This window comes from Caretta caretta, chromosome 2 (genome assembly GCF_965140235.1).
Source record: "Caretta caretta isolate rCarCar2 chromosome 2, rCarCar1.hap1, whole genome shotgun sequence".
Lineage (NCBI taxonomy): Eukaryota > Metazoa > Chordata > Testudines > Cheloniidae > Caretta > Caretta caretta.
The window spans coordinates 262,454,635-262,472,267 of NC_134207.1; the positions used below are offsets into that span (position 1 = coordinate 262,454,635).

At 42.6% G+C, this 17,633-nt stretch overlaps 1 protein-coding gene across 6 annotated transcripts in view; it reads right to left on the minus strand.

Moving 5' to 3' along the window:
• Positions 1-17,633, minus strand: part of OBSCN (obscurin, cytoskeletal calmodulin and titin-interacting RhoGEF) — a 315,598-nt gene that overhangs the window by 128,830 nt on the left and 169,135 nt on the right. For 4 of the 6 annotated variants that reach the window (XM_075126052.1, XM_075126051.1, XM_048837405.2 and 1 more), the window contains 9 exons: positions 17,280-17,546; positions 15,394-15,660; positions 14,528-14,797; positions 12,592-12,858; positions 10,747-11,013; positions 10,110-10,376; positions 9,174-9,446; positions 4,157-4,423; positions 878-1,150 (listed from right to left, as the gene is read on the minus strand). In XM_075126052.1, coding sequence (XP_074982153.1) covers positions 878-1,150; positions 4,157-4,423; positions 9,174-9,446; positions 10,110-10,376; positions 10,747-11,013; positions 12,592-12,858; positions 14,528-14,797; positions 15,394-15,660; positions 17,280-17,546 — 2,418 coding nt within the window. The remainder of the gene's footprint in view (positions 1-877; positions 1,151-4,156; positions 4,424-9,173; positions 9,447-10,109; positions 10,377-10,746; positions 11,014-12,591; positions 12,859-14,527; positions 14,798-15,393; positions 15,661-17,279; positions 17,547-17,633) is intronic. The other 2 variants (XM_075126053.1, XM_075126054.1) reach the window with 2 other exon arrangements.

Sequence of the window (17,633 nt, forward strand, 5' to 3'; positions counted from 1 at the left end):
CCTCTGCTGAGTAGCAGAAAGAAATGTTAATGGTTGTGTTCCACAGTCAACAGAAGTTATGCAAAGTATACTCACCTTTGCCATGATGCCTGCAAATCAGTCAGCAGTGGCTAGGCTGTTTGGCCTGCTGCTATTTCTACTTAATAGGGTTGCCAACTCTGACTGAAGCTATTCCAGGAGATTTTTTTTCCCCCAACATGCCAATGTCATTTTCTTAAAATATCCTATTAAAATCTCCCAGATTGCTTTCCAATAGTCACCGGCAGATCAGTGCCGATTCCAGAAGACTCCAGGCCAAACATGGAGGATTGGCAACTCTATTACTTAACCTAATCAGGACGGTTTCACTGTTTACCTTGTTGTCATCCTCATTTGTTTGTTTAATACACCCTTTGTTGTCTTGGTATGCTAATAGATTCAAAGCTCTTTGGGGCAGTGGCTGCTTTTTATTCTATGTCTGGGCATTGCCTAACTGACTGGGGCCTCTAGGAACTAATGTAATTAACAGTAATAATTATGATGATCATGATGTACATTGTAATCTGTGAACCCTTGAAATATCTATATCTCTGACCCACTAGAATACTTACTCTCTGAATGAATGTGGCTTGTTTCTAGCTAATTTGCACAATTTATAAGCATTATATGAGACGTGGCATATGTCACTTCCTACACATAAGTGCTTGTCACATGAAACATAACTAGTAAAGTATAAAATAAAAGATTTCTCTGTGTGAAGCAGAAGTAATGCATGGAGCCCCATGACCTATGCTACTCATGAACTATCCAGCTCTGGCACTCAACAAATATTTTTCTGGGTTGTCCAGCCTTTCAAACCGGAAAGATAGCACTCCAAGCACAGGTCTGTCATTGTTACCTTTCACAGTCAGGAATGCAGATGTCACAGCATCACTAGTCAGGAAAGTCACCCTGCAGTTGTCCTGGGGAGTGAGGTTCTTCAACAAGAGAAGATGCCTGCGTCCATTTTCAAAGTAAACCATCTCAATGTTTTCTGTGGTTTTGGCAGGCTCATCATCAATCAGCCAGTTGTAATTGTAGCACTCTGGTTTGGAAAGGTAGCACTCAAACAGAGCTTCACCACCTTCCATGGCTTCCACATTCTCCAAACCCTTGACAATACTGTTCTTGGCTAATGGAAAAGGAAATTGATCAACAACATTAGCTATTTTGCTTACACACTTCTGAGTAGTAGCGAGCCTTAGAGCACACTATATAATTCCCATCACCCGGAAGCTGATATGAGATCATATGGGGAAAGTTAGCTTGTGGTTTCTCCTTTTAAATTTCAGTGGCATCCAAACACAACATGATGTTTAAAATACATCCACAACAGCGATGTGGTCTAACAAGTAGTAAAATAACTCTAACCCGGTGTTTCCTTCTGGCTTTATTCAACATTTATCCAATAACCTGACCTATATCTTTATAAATGAAGGACGAAATCACATTGTTTGTATGAACTGAATAATTGTTCAATGGAAGCGAATACAACAAGCCTTCCACAGTCCAAGAATATAGAGTATAACCAGTTTCCTTTTGCGTACAACAGGAATCCTCTTGCCAACCTCCTCCATATGTATAATTAACATCATAGCTAGAAAGATTTGAAACTGATAGGGAGCTCATCTTAAAATCTTACCACCTTTTATACAAAACATGTCCTTATCCCAGCAGCAGACTACTGTTGGTCAATGCAATGATATTTGTAATCTAAGCCAACAAGAGATTTTTAAAAGTGTACTATTAAAAGCCATTTGCAGAGCATTTGCAAAATTACAATTTATTGCATCGGCAACACTTTTTTTAGTAGTAACTTTCTAATTATTACCAAATTCTTCTGACATACGTCCAGGACCTGATTTTCTAATCTGAGTGTCGGGGGCTGGGGCCATCGTGTGTGCAAAAATGTGCACAGATGTGCATGACCCATTTGCACACAACTACTGCAACTGCATGCACCAACTGATAGTTGCACACAACTAACCAATTTGATGCACATATCCCCAATTTGTGTGCACAACCAGGTTAATTGCATAGACACATTAGGCACACACTACTGTACACATTTATGTATGCTGAGTTGGGTGAGCACAGTTTAGAAGCTGAAACCCACAATGCTCACATGAGTTATACACCATGGTCCTCCTGATCAACGTTCTGATATAGCACCAGAATAATGGGCCAATCAATCCTGTTTAGTAACCACATCAATCATTGTAACTTCTAACCCACGTGCAATTGCTTGTCACCTAGAAAATGTATTCCCTAGCAAAGCCAAATCAGTTTTTCTGAGGTTCCAGAATTTTCCAACTTGAACGTTTAAAGAGAACAATGGTCTTGTGCCTAGGGCAAAGGACAGGAGTCAGCGGCATGACTGCATTCCTGTGTGAATGTATCTATGTCATTTAATTTCTCTGCGCTCCACTTTCCTCATATATAGAATGCTGATACTTACAGATCCCTGCCCTCCCCCCCCACCAGGGCGTTTTAAGACTACATTCATTAATACTTGGTAAGTGCTTTTAGACCCTAAGATGGAAGGAGCTACCAAAGTGCAGAGCATTATAATCAATAATAATATGGCTTTTTAACTGAGCACAATCTCACAGTTCAGAAACCAAACAACAGCTCAGAAACCAAATATTTCTAACCATAATAGCGTACCCGGTAATTGAAAACAAGAATTCCATGTGCAAATAGCAGAAACCTAGTTATTAAAACATTATATCCGCTATGCTCTACTGTTGTTTGCTTTGATCACTTGGATATTTTGGTTCTTTAAAGGCTTTAAATGGCAGGCTGTGGGTCACATTCTGTAGTTGCTCCCACTGAAGTCAAGGAAAGTTCCTTACATGGAGCAGCTGCAGGTCAACCCCCTCAATTAGTTAATACTGGCAAACGTATGGTAGTTTTCTTGGAAGTATCCTACGCACCATCAATTCTAAGACTGAGATCAGGTGTCTTTCACCTTACATGGGACACCAAACGCTAGATTGGTCTTTATGTATCTCAAAAACCCGTGGAGGAAGATTTTCAAAAATGCCTACAGGTTACAGCATCACAACTCCCATTTAAGGCCAATGGGCCTTGTGCTACTAAATCTATTAGGCCTTTTTGAAAATTATCCCTGTGATGTTTGGACAATTATTTTTTAAAATATATTCATTTCCACTCTGTCCTAAATTGAAAATAAATAACTATAATAAAGACTGTGTGGCACTTGCATATAGCACAGTAATGGAGGGAATACAAGTACCTAAGATAGAGACAGAAAATAGTGACTCTTGAACGCAGACTCCGAGCAACTGAGTCCAAGACATATATAAACACGGCTCTGTTAATTAGACCAAGAAAGGTTACATATGGGGCCAGATCCTGATCCTACTAAAATCAACGGCAAAACTCTCATTAACTTCATTGGAAACAAGATTTAGTCTTTGGTGGGAAAAAATATAAGAACAGGATACAACAAACCTTGAAACACTGTTTTCTGTAAACCTAAGAATCAAGCTGCTCTCCTCATCTTTTCTATCACAGACACTTAACTACACGTAAAATAATATTTCTATTGTTTTTCCACTTTTTGTCTCTCAGGGACACTTACAATATCTAATTTCAAATTACATGAGGCTTTAGAATTATTATTTTAAATAGATATAAAACTCAAGGAAGGTGAGCTGTAGATTAGATTAACTGAAAATAAAAAAATACAATGCCATTTTATCCTTTAGTTAATTTTTTAAAGCACTTTGTATGTGAAAAACACTATATAAAAGCTATTATTTTTCAAGTCCAAGAACGCCACATCTGCAGCATGACAATAATTCAGCAGAACATATCCCATTTGATTAGTGCTACCTCCAAATTCAGTTAATTGGAGAGCAGGCATGATTGCCTAAACGCGTTTGGAACCGTTAGTGGGCATTAAATTGAACTAGTTGCCAACTGAATTTTGTGCATTTTCACATTCAACTCATGTTAACACCAAACACGTTTTTCACTATTATTGATATTGGAATGAACATCCAATGAATAGGTAATGATTTGCCACTTATTGTCAGATGCGGCTGTGATTTGCCACTTGGTTGCTATTTGGTCCCCTTAGTAGTCTTCCTTTTGTGCTGGAAGACCTCACCTTGAACATCAAGCATAGCCACAACTTTAGTGCTTCCAGCTTCACAAGAATAGATGCCACTGTCTTCTGGAAGGGCAGGTTTAATTTTTAGCTTGGCTACATTCCAGTCCTGCTCGATAATGACTCGTTGCCCATCTGCAGAAACTTCCTGATCATTTTTCTTCCATGTGGCTTGCACTGGCCTAGAGTACTGGCATATGAGCTCTGCTGTGCCATCTTCATCAACGGTAATGTCCTGCATGGGACTGACCACCTCAATAGTTGGATCTGTCAACCAACATGTCAGGAGGGACATGCATTAGTGGATCCTTATGGAAAGGGCAGCTTAGATTTTGTCAAGCACAGAGCCCGCGTGGAATGGGAAGCAAATGAAATGAAATTACAAGCATAAGGCTGCCCAGATGCGCTACAGGCTAGCAGGTTTAGCGTTTGCTTGTGTCAGCATCAAGCCGCGTGGAAGCAAACAGGGTATATTAGGATAGCTGTACTGTCAGATAGTTCAGACCAGTGGTTCTCAAACTTATTTGATTGGGCCCCGCTTCTCTGTGTCTGTAGGTGCTTGCGTGCTCCTTCCCCCGACCCCACAAGAAGGCAGAGCGGAGGCAGAGCGGAGGGCAGCAGCACCTGCACCAGCAGAAGTACGGGTGGCCGCGTGAAAGGTGATATCTGTCAACATCACTTTTCACAGCAGACTTAGTGTCCCATTGCCACCCTTACTTCTGCGCTGCTGCTGCCACCCCAGGTGAGGGATTAAGTGGAGGGGAAGGAGAGCCCAAGCCTAGGTGGTGTGGCTCCAGCTATCAGCTCGGGGCTTCCAGCTGTCCCCTTTATTCCTGCCTCCCGGGTGTGCACGGCCCTTCTGCACCAGCCCCAGCCACCCGGGGCTGACAGAGCTCTTAAATAAAATCACACAGCTCACACCTCCCTTGACACATTTGCCCCATAGTTTGAGAACCCCTGGTTTAGTCTAAATAACTAAGACTTATACGAAGATTCTTGAAGGCTATTTTTCTTTGGAGAGCATCCACTGGGATTTTCTCCCTCTCCGTCATTTCCTCCCCACAATGACACATATCACAGGAGCCCTCGTTCCACCACGGAGCACTGAACGTGGCTCACTCTCAAGTATGTCAGGGCTTCTCAGAATCTGTCAGGGGTGGAGATAGCGAAGTGGGATGGGTGAGCTGCCTTGAGAAGACGGCTGAGTGACTTAAAAACAGAAAAGTCAAATGAACATATTCAGCAAGATTGGCTGGGGTTTAGCAGGGTGACTCCAATTAAACTGGTAAGTCTGGGCTAAAAATGAACCCCAGTGTGATTATATGTTCATCTGATTAAATCTGGCCAGGAGTTTTCCAGCAACAAACCCACAGCTTCCAACAGGATGTGATATGATGGTGCCTTTACTATGATACTTCTGAGGCCCAAAGGAGTGCAGCAGTGGTACTCAGGACTGTCTGGAAGTTCATAGGAGCCTTTCTCTACGTGAACAACCTGTGAAAGCTACTTGAAATGAAATGTATAATTACATTAGGCATTCCGGCTTGTCACTGGTCATAAAGTCTGTCAGAAACCCACACGCAGTAAGGCAAGCATGGCACTATAGCTGGGCCACCCTATTCTGGACCTTCCAAAATATCATGGAGAGAGCACTCCACAGAAGAGAAGTGCCCAGTTTTTGACTGATCTTGTGTCTGCCTGTGTATACAACAAACGATTGCATGTAGCCATCTAACTAGTCGATTTGTAAAGTCAATTGTGTAACTACAGTAGAACCTCAGAGTTACAAACACCAGAGTTACGAACTGACCGGTCAACCAACACCTCATTTGGAACTGGAAGTATGCAATCAGGCAGCAGCAGAGACAAAAAAAATAAAATAAAATAAAAAGGCAAATACAGTACAGTACTGTGTTAAAAGTAAACTACTAAAAAATTAAAGAGAACGTTTTAAAAAAAGATTTGACAAGCTAAGGAAACTGTTTCTGTGCTTGTTTCATTTAAATTAAGATGGTCAAAAGCAGCATTTTTCTTCTGCATAGTAAAGTTTCAAAGCTGTATGAAGTCAAAGTTCAGTTGTAAACCTGAAAAAACAACCATATCGTTTTATTCAGAGTTACAAACATTTCATTGTTATGGACAACCTCCATTCCCAAGGTGTTCGTAACTCTGAGGGTCTACTGTAGATAACTCAATGCTACCATTAGTTCCCATGGCTCATTGAAATCTTGAATTGAGGAACCCAAGAAATCCTGGAAATGGTCCTGGTAGCTGACTGCTCCCGCTGAGAAAGGTGATATCCATGCCCCTGCTGTTGAATTTTGATGGTCTTTATTTTCTTTTAAAATACCACTGCTGAAGATAGCTGCTATGGTTATAGGCATAATACAATAAAGTAAAGAAAACAAAACTGAAGATTTTGCAAGCTTCAAAAGCAGGCATAGGGCATCCTCCTAGATGCTACTTTGTATTCCCCCTCCATGAGAGTATTTGCAGGCGATAATATTTATTGTATATATTTGACCAAAAATCTGAATGGCAATTGAAATAGCAGCCTCTCAGCAAAGCCCTTCTCCCTGGGAGCACAGCTATGCTACAAAGGACTTGGTAGGTGCGAAGCTATATAATCAATTAGGTTAAAGAACTAGTAGTCATTGAAGGTCTAGACCAGAAGGAGCCTTTATCTTAAGAAGCAGAACACATTGCAGCCTCGCTAAAATCAGGTAAACTGGACCTGTGAGAAAATGCTCCTCTCAACAACGTGTGCATTTCACGGACGTTAATGGAAATTATATGCATGCTTTGGCATGCAAAGGCAGCCCAAAGATGTCTGCTGAAATCCTCCTGCTCAGCTCAGTTCTGTTCCCTAGCGGCTTTATTATGGCTTTTAATGGCACAGCTCCCCTCGTGAGAAATGTGATGGCAGCTCCTGAGGCCATTCTTGCTGCTTAGGGCTGAGGAGTTGATGGTGTAACAGAAAATTGATGAAGTGAGCTGTAGCTCATGAAAGCTTATGCTCAAATAAATTGGTTAGTCTCTAAGGTGCCACAAGTACTCCTTTTCTTTTTGCGAATACAGACTAACACGGCTGTTACTCTGAAACCAGAAAATTGATGGCCATTTCAGATTGCGATTACACATCTCTGACTAGTCCTGTTTTAGTTAAAGGACACAGCTATCCAACAAGGCAGAGGATTTTAATGGAAAGAGTAGCTAACCAGCTACGCCTCTTGGGATGTGACTCCCTTCCAATAATACAAGAAAGACAAAAATAATTTTTTTCTCCGTGCAAAAGCAAAGTAAAGTCTCAGCTTTTCCCGAGAACTCTAAAGGATGGTGTATGTGCAGGGGATTTCTTTATTGTAAAGTCTGGAGTTCAGCTTTATTTGCAGTTCATGGCTACCTTTACCAGATCTAAAACAGCATCAAGTCAACAGCCACAGAACGTTCTCACTACAGTACTAACCAGCAGTACATCGGTAACAAACTAGTGGGCCCAAGTCACCATTGTGTTACTGCAATTTTAGGCCTGTGTTATTCCACTGCGATCCATCCAGGCACCCCGACTCGTTCTGCGTTCCCATGCACAAGAGCTCGCTGGCATCGATGTTGATGGAGTTATGCCATGTCCACACTCCAGCCACACACTGATGAATCAGGCCCAATATCTGCGCTCGCGTGTCTTGTGGAGCAGTAGCAGGGTGATGGTTATATGGTATTGAAGTGGACACAGTGGCAAAACGAGGACAGACACATGCATGGAATTAAGCCGCAGGCTGCAACTTTAATTAAACTTTAAGATGGGGAGGGGCGCTATCCACCCATCCCCCACGCTCTCCTATATCATGTGTTTAATTGGTTCCAGTGCCGGGGTTCCAGGGCTTCCTACCATATGACCCATAATGTGTGGTATGTTCTCCTCAGCCTGCCCCCCAGGACTCAGCTCATTGAGTTCTAGCACCCTGCCCTCCTCGACAGGGTAAAGCAGGGTGGGGACCTCAGCGTTCAAGGGCAGTGAGGTCTCTCCCTAGCACAAGCCCAAGGCTCATCACCAAAATCCAGGTCTTTTACCTCTGGGAACTGTTCATTTTATCCTTTTTACCACACTGGAAACCAATCGCAAGTTGCGATGAATAAACACCACCACTCCAGTACCTCAGCTGGGTACTAAAGGTTCCTACTTAATCCACTGTGCCTTGAACGTGCTGCAAGGAAGGCAAAAAACTCCCTGGTCCTACACTAGTTGGCCTATGGGAGAAAAATTCCTTCCTGACCCCGTAAATAGGCCATCGGTTAGACCCACAGCATCTGTCAAGCCATGTTCCCATGCCTAGTTTGAGTGGGTAGGGTGGGCTGCTGGAACGGAGCCGAAAGATGCTCCACATGGCCCCCACACCAGGTTAAATAATGGACACTGGGGAATGCTGGCCAATCAGCACTCCTCTCTCCTGGCTGGCCAATGGGTGCCAAAGCCTCACGGGGGGTGGGGAGCTACCTATTGTCTATTGGCGACTGTCTCCCTCCCTTGCTGCTGGGGCTGTCCCCCTTTCATCGCTGGCCCCATCAAGTTCTCCCACTCATTAATGTGAGTGGGTGGCATTTATGGTAATATCATTCTCGTATGGTCCTGGGGAGGACAAACACCCAGGTACCACAATGGTAAGATTAAATCCTCACCATCTGTTTCCAGAGTTTGAACAAATCCTGACTGTGCTGCCGGGTAAAAGCCACAGGCCTGATCCTACAACCCTTACTCAGTTGAGTCACCCTTATTCACAGAAGTAGGTCTGTTGAAACCAACAGGTCTACATGCATGAATATGGACAACTTGCATGAGTAAATATTACAAGCCTGGGCCCTATCCTAGAGTCCACTAGTTATGAAAATATTATGCCACTGGCAGAATACTAACAACAGTATTTTGGAGGAATTTCATACAGGTAACCAGAAGGCAGGAGTGCTAGTATGGAGAGTAATTTGGGGGATGGACATCTGCATCTTTCTAAAAAAAAAATACCTTTGATTAATAATTTAGCTGAAGATATGAGGGACCCAGCTCTGAAAGTCACAATCCCCGAATCATCAGACCCCAGGTTCTTTAGGGTCAAAGTGTGGATTTTTCCATCTCTCACAGCAATTTCATTCACAGAGCTGTTCTGAAGGGGAGATCCATCAAGCCACCACTGTATGTTCTGCACCCCCGGGTGCGAGAGCTCGCAGGTGAAGGTGGCCGACTCACCCGCAAAGACATCCATGTTCTTTAAACCACAAACTACCTCTGCTTCCTCTTCTGTATAACAGAGCAAGAAAACGGGTACACCAAGGGAAAACAAAGGACAAACATATACACGTTCCTTCCGCAGAACTGATCTAAAGTACAGTTCTTAGATTCTGTGAACTACATTCAAACTGTCCTGCATAAATAAACTTGTCACGCTCATTCAGATAAACAATGCATTTGCCGACAAACATAGTGGGTTTGTTCGGACATACTATTTCAATATGAGGACAGTCTACGAATTTCGTGATCCATTCATGATTTGGTGTCCTGTATGGTGTCATCTGCACTGATATTGTAAACAATTTAAGCCAGGGATCTTCCCGGTGATTTAAGTACTGTGTATACTTACAATGCTATAAAATAACATAATAATAATTAACAACATGGTATTCAATATCTTCATAGCAGTCACCCTAAGCAAATAGGTATTTAAGCAGGTGCTGTTATACCATTTTACAGACAGTATGGTCATTGTTTTTGAACTCCATTATATGATAAATATTGGTCCATATTCACGCTTGGTATAAAAGTGTGCAACATCACTGAAATCAAGCCAGAAATTGGTGGAGTCGCACCTACTTACACCAGGGCTAAATCTGGCCTGTTGACTGAAGAACCGCCTGTTTGAACTCAACCAGAAATGTGAGGTCATTTGAAATGATTTATTCTTACCTTGCACGTACACAGAGCCTGTGGTCAGCTCATACCCAGTGCTACAGGTGTAGGGTCCGCAGTCCTCAACCTCCAAGTCATGAATAATTAACTCCACTTCGGTGCCGTTCTGACGCATCTCATACTTGTCGCTGGGCTGAAGTACCAGCGCTCCTTTCCTCCACTCCACCAGGGCACCAGGTCTGGAGGTCTCGCACCGGAGGACAGCTGTTCCCCCTTCTTCGGCCTCGATGTTCTGCAGCTCCTCTTTAAAGAACACTGATAGCACTGCAGTGAGAATGCTCAAGCATGAATTACTGAGGCCTACCGAACCAGTCCATTAATCACAGCCCCCCCCCCGGGCCACCTCTCTCTGGGTAGTGGCTAGTTGTGGCCGAGAGAGATGGAAACCTGTAAATGCCATCCCACTACAGTGCTTCAAGTTGCACTATGGCCAAAGCCCCATAGGGACTGGCCACTGACAAAACAGTAACAGTAGATCATGGTTGTTCAGTGCAGGGCTGCTATGAATTATGGCCTTGTTATAGTAAAAGGAGATTTGCTGGCGGATAAACATTACAGATAATTCTATTTTACCAATTTTGGAGGACAGCCAGGGCCTTTATGACTATTTACCACAAATCAAACCTTTTCCTACCTTTTACTAGCAGTGCTGCAGTGGTTTGTTGATCTCCTGAATCACATGTGTACTCCCCAGCATCCTGAAGTTCCACGTCATAAATAAACAGCTCAACAAAAGTCCCCTCTTGCCTGATCTCATACTTGTCACTTGACTGCAGCACCGCATCTCCTTTCCTCCATTCAACTGGAGCACTCGGTTTTGTCAGCTCGCAGCGCAGCGCGGCCGTACACCCTTCCTCGACTTCCTCATTTTGGAGCCAACGTTTGAAAAGCACAGGTAGGGCTGACAGCATGAATTAAGCAAAACAAGAGAGGAGGTTTGTTTTGTTAAAAAATGAACTGATAACAGCCTGAACAATAATGGAATTCCTGAAGACAACAGGCCAAATTCTGCCTGCATTTACTCCCAGTCAGGGTGTAGGAATGCAAACAAGGATAGAACCTGGCCTATAGTCATGTCAGAATTGTTGATAGTTCTCTGGTAGAGCAACTATTTGTTGTTAGTTAGTAACAAAGTTTTGCAAAGTAGTTTGTACTGGGGGATCATTTAATACCTGTGTCTTTACAATTCAAAATGATGAAGGGATTCCAATGGGAAAGGGGGGTTTGGTTTTACATAATATTGGTCAGGCTTCAGTTCTGTAAAAAATCAGAAGAATGTCTGATTCAAATCCAGGTTCAATTTATCTGAACCTCCAAAGTTTGGGTAGTGAGGTCTGAATTAGTCGCTCCAGTTTTGACCCATCTCTATTGGTCAAATCTCTACTAGCTAAATGTGGTTTGCAAAGTTTTGTCAGTCACATTTGGGGTGATAACCAAAATAAGACCCAGGGGCATTTTGGACTGGAGCTCTATTTATCTGAAACACAAGATAGTTTTAACCACTTTTTTAAAAAACGGAGACTAAAATTGTCCAACAAACCATCATTTCATTTATAGTACTTATAAGAGGCTTATTTTTAAATGAGTAATGCTGCAATCTACATGTAGTCCATTTTCAAGGTAAGATTGATGATTGCCTATACATTCAATAATCTCTACCACTGCAGATGAATAATTACTAGAGATGAGCAAAGATCAGAATTTCTGCCCTGTGGCAAATTCTGATATTTCAACATTTGTTTTCATCCAGAATTGGAGTGCAAAATCAAAACAGGGACTCGTGTACAACAAAAAATTCTGAAAAAAATTGATTTGGAAATATAAAAATGTTCATTTTGACATTTTCAACCAAAATGAAATGTTTTGACATTCCCAAATCAATATGTTTTGTTTCAAGTCATGTCAGCATCGAACTGCATCTGTGTTAGGTGCCAGTCAATTTTGTGCCCTCATTCTTCCTTATTGGCCGGGTCTCTGGCTTGACTACAGCTCCCATGTTTCACTGGAGTCTTGTGACTCATCCTGCACTACTCGGCTAAATTAGAGGGGAGATCATGGGAGATGTAGTCCAGTTAGGGAGCCCAGCCCATAGGAGAGATTGGGAACACAGTGCAGCCAAACTACAACTCTCATGAGCCACCACAGCACGCGAGGCAGATGCGGTTTAATGGTGACCCAACCCGAAACAAAATATTTAGTTTAGATTTTCCCAACAGAAGACCCAAAAATTTCATCAAATTTTCCTATGGAAAAATTCCCATTTTGCAGAAACCGCATCTCTCTCAAAAAATCATTTGGACAGAAAATTCTTAACCAGCTCTAACAACAATTATTAAAGACAAGATTGTTTTTCACCCCCAAAAAATGAAATCCTTGAAGGCAAGAGGAGCGATCCCAGAGCACAAACACCTCCAGACATAAAAAATATAGCATTTTATGAATGGCTTCAGAGCATGGCACTCTCGAGACACCTTCTCACCTTTAATATCTAGTCTGGCAGTGGTCTTCTTGTCAACTGTATTACAGCTATACTCCCCTGAGTCCTCAGGTTTTAAATCATGGATGATCAGAGTATGTATGTTCCCTTCCTTCTTGATTTCAAACTTCGTACTGGACTTGATCACAGACAAAGCTTTCTTCCATTCCACTGGGATGTTAGGCTTAGATAGCTCACACTGTAGTTTTGCAGTGTCACTCTCTTGCAGTTCCTGGTTCTCGAGCAACTTTACAAATATGGCTGGAGCAACTGTAGAAAGGGGAATAAAAGCATTTTGCACATGTATAATCAGGCATGTAGATAGGAAACTCTTTAATACAGGTTATCATAAGAAATGCACAGCAGCTCAAGATTTAAGTCTCAGATTTCACGTTTTCACACACAGGATCACATTTTAGAAAAGCTAAATGTAAGGTCATACCTACAGAACAGGGAAATGTATCCTGGAAAGCGGTGACTCTAAAAAGGATTTAGGGATTGGTCATTCAATACTGGAACACTGTGTCCCAGTTCCAGTGTCCACGTTTTAAAAATGATATTGAAAAATTGGAGAGGGTACAGAGAAGAACCCCAAAAATGATTCAAGGGCTGGAAAAAACCACCTTTCAATTAACGACTTCAAGATAAGTTGGTGTTGGTCCTGCTTTGAGCAGGGGATTGGACTAGATGACCTCCTGAGGTCCCTTCCAACTCTTATATCCTATAATTGTAAGAGCTCAATCTGTTTAGCTTATCAAAAAGAAGACTGAGAGTTGACTTGATTAGAGTGTATAAATACCTTCACTATAAGAAAATACCTGGTGCTAAAATGCTCTTTAATCTAGGCAAGAAAGACTTAACACAAATGAATAGCTGGAAGCTAAAACCAGACAAATTCAAATTGGGAATAAGGCACAAATTTAACAGTGAGCGTGATTAACCATTGAAACAAATTGCCAAGAGAAGTGGTGGATTCTCCATCTCTTGAAGTCTTCAAATCAAGACTTACCTTTTTGGAAGATATGCTTTAGTCCCACACAAGTTATGAGAATCAATATAGGAGCAACTGGGTGGAATTCTCTGGCTTGTGTTATAAAGGAGGTCAGACCAGATGATCTAATGATCCCTTCTGGCCTTAAAATCTACACATCTATGATTCTAACTCTCCTACTTGTTCCCACCTGCTGGATGCAAGAAAAGAAGCTAACCACTTAAATTAAATAACTTTCCTAGTATTGATTTTCCATGTAGGCACTTACTCTTGTTGCCGCAGTAATGTTATACTATGGTGAACTGGAGGGAAGGTTTCCACAAGACAATCTATCGGTTTGGATGTGGTCCGTGCTATAAAAAAAGATTGTGAACCCACGGAGTATGATAAAAGCCCCTCGCCCTTCCAATGAAAGATTGATCCCTACATTTGCTAGTGTTTTGTCTCATGAAGCATGGATTTGGGTGTAGAGGAGAGAGAAGAGTGAACGGGAGGAGACTACACAATGGCCCTGATTCTGATGACCTAGCATAATTTTACACTAATGTGTTGTGACTTCAGAATCAAACTCTATGAAATAGAAGTTTTGGAGGGAAAAAAACCACAAAAAAATAATGGATCTGATTCTGCACTTACATCAGTGTAAAACTGGCATAACTGAAATCAGAACTGACTCCTATATTGGCACTGTAAAACGAGATAAAAGAAAAAGAAACCCGGTGGCACATGGTGCTGACCAACCCTTAAGATTATTTTTTATTTTGTACCATCACATGAAAGGCTTTTTACAGCTTGTAAAAGAACAAGCAAGTAGTATCCAATGCCATCGTAAGTGGGAGGTGTCTAGAAAAGTGCTTGGTTATGATGGTGACTGTACAGAGAATTTAAAACAAACAAACCTCCTATAGAACTGAAGCAATTGTTATCTCAAAGGGGTTGTTTACTTACCTTGGATTGTTAGCTGTGCCTCTGTGGTATTTTGCCCTACTCTGATACTGACAGACCCAGAGTCTTCTAGGGTCACCCTCCTCAGGGTCAAAGTGTGAAGCTTCCCTTGAACTGTTATCTCGTTCATTTCATTGGGCTGGAGCGGTACGCCACCCAGGCACCACTGCACGTCCCGAGCTTTCTCCCGAGAAACCTTGCACTTGAACACTGCGTCTTCTCCTTCATATAAGGTGACGTCCTTTAGCACCTCCACTATGCTCGCTGCTGGTTCTTTGGTAGAAAAAGTCACAACTGTTTTAATGACAGGTTTCAGAGGAACAGCCGTGTTAGTCTGTATTCGCAAAAAGAAAAGGAGTACTTGTGGCACCTTAGAGACTAACCAATTTATTTGAGCATGAGCTTTCGTGAGCCACAGCTGTGGCTCACAAAAGCTCATGCTCAAATAAATTGATTAGTCTCTAAGGTGCCACAAGTACTCCTTTTCTTTTTGCGAACTGTTTTAAATCCATTTTCAAGCATCTTACCCCATTTTTAGACATTATTATTATTGGTAAGGCAACTCATGCCCAAAGGATTCTGGGTACTTAAAACAATATTATAATACAATATACAAATATTTCTAACAGAAAGATTACACACTGTAGCTAAGTAATATTAATGTGAAGCCCTATAATCCCTGAAGGCCCTGAACCCACTGAAATCGCTGACCAAATTCCTCTTTATTCTACCAGGCACGGGACCAGGTATAGTGGGATTTCCCTCGACACTGCTATAGAACTCTGTTTTGTCATGGTGCCAGGATCATGATTTTAAACACAGTTCAGATACTTCCAACGGTATTGATCAAAAGAGAGTTCAAATCCTACCTTTCACATATACAGCTGCTGTGGTTTGTTGGTCTCCTGTATCACAGGTGTATTCCCCAGCATCAGCCTCATTCAGGTTATGGATTGTCAGCTCAGTGACAGGGCCAGTTTGTTTCATCTCGTACTTGTCACTTGGTTGCAGAACTTTCCCTGCTTTCTTCCATTGCACGGGGGCATTGGATTTAGAGACCTCACAGCTCAGGGTGATGATGCCACCCTCTTCTGCTTGCTGGCTCTGGAGTGGTCGTATAAAAAGTACTGGCAAAGCTAAACAAAGATAAACAGGGAAACACATTTGCACTTCATTAGTGACTGTCTTTTCCTGACTTTCTGATATGAACTTGCCCCTGCTTTACAGCTGGTCTTCTATTTTTCATATACAGTTGTGAACATTTTGACTCGTTTCCCCACCAAAATTACACACCGACAGACACAATGTACTAATTCCTTTTACATCTCCATTAGCAGCAGTCTCTTGGAAGCCTTCATAGACTGGTAAGTCTAAGTGGAGTTTACATGAAATCATGGCACCCTGTAAGATATTTCTTTAGCTCATGTTGCAAAATACATTTTTAAAACCCCACATGGGGAACAAATGTAGAGCGCTTGATTTTCAGAGGTGCTGAATCGCAACAACTCCAGCTGAAATCAAGGATGACCTTAGCAGCATCTCACAGTGCCCAGTAGCAGGAGCCCATTTTAAAACGTGAGCACTGAAGTTTGACACCTAATTCTCCATTTGGGTGCTCAAGGTGGAACTTAGATGCCTCAGCTAGGGATTTAGGGTTTTTTTTTTTATTTGAATGCACAAATGAGGAAATGGGTATCTTCCTTTAATCTGCCCAGCTTTCAAAATCAAACTCCAGAAAGAAAGGAGAACTAGAATTATTTGTATTGATTTAGAGCATAGATGGGTACATCTGTATGATTTAGAGATGAGCTTTTGGGTTTTGGTTTGGAACATCACAAAGTTTGGGGGCTCAGCTCCCGAGTTTTGGTTCAGCCTGTTATTATGCGCTAGTGGCTCCACAGTGAAAGGGGAGATTTGCATGGGCAGGAAATATGGTTCTGAGTGTGTATGGAGAGCTAATAGGGATGGAAGGTGGCTGCCTGTAAGAGGGGAGGGTGGCTTCTGGAGGTGCCTGGGGTGTATCTGAGGAGGGATGGTTGCCTCTGAGAGGCAGCTGGGTAATGGCTGGGGTGAGGTTTTGGGGCAGCTGTGTTCGGGGGTTGCCGGTGGGGACAGGAGAGTGGACTGCTCTCACCTTTTGCACTGCTCCCTCCTCCTGGCCACTGCTCCATGGAGCCAGCAGAGGACCAGGGAACAGTTGGTGGGGCTGTGTAACAGACAAGCTGCTTGCAGAACAAGTGACACAACATCCCCAGAATGCCGTCTCTCTGCCTGCAGCACAACTGGACGCATGGGAACCCAGCTGGACTGCAGGAAGGCAGGCTAGCATGTGGTGTGGAGTGGGGGCTGCAGTGAGTGTCATGAGAAACGCATGACACTTAACAGCGTTCAGCTCAGGGGGACTGGGCTCACTGGTCCAGTGTCCCTGAGCCTAGCATCATGTGGAGCACTGACACATTTATCCTTTTCCATAATTCAGGAAAATCCCAAAGGGATGTAGCCTCCTTGCAGATCGAGTGCCACCTGGATTGATGTCTAGCTAGATCCGTAAGACTGGCTGGTTGGTCTAGCTCAATCACTATCAATCTTATCACACTACCAAAGCTTTTGGTGACCACATGATCACTGGACAGGTAGCAGCATTCCTTGGTTAACATGCTTCATAATTGATTGGTCTTCCATCCCAGTAATATGACTGCTACATTTAAATTAAACTAGAAATAGCTACAATTAGGAGAAATAATGTTTCTATCACCTTTTACCAACAAGGATGCTGTAGTCTGCTCATCGCCAGAATCACAAGTGTAGTCTCCAGAGTCTTTCAGCTGCAAGTCATGAATTAGGAGTTCCACGGCAGATCCCTTCTGTCTCATCTCGTACTTGGCACTAGCTTGGAGCAGGACTGAACCCTTTCTCCATTTCACTGGGGCATTGGGTTTGGAGAGCTCAGCGTGTAGGGTGACAGGGGAGCCCTCCTCAGCTTCTTGGCTCTGGAGTTTTTGTTCAAAAAGTGCTGGAATGGCTAGGTTCCATAGAGGAAAAAAATAGGGTCAAGTATCATGCCATTCAGTACATCCCCTCACAGTACAACTGCATTTGGATTTGCTTG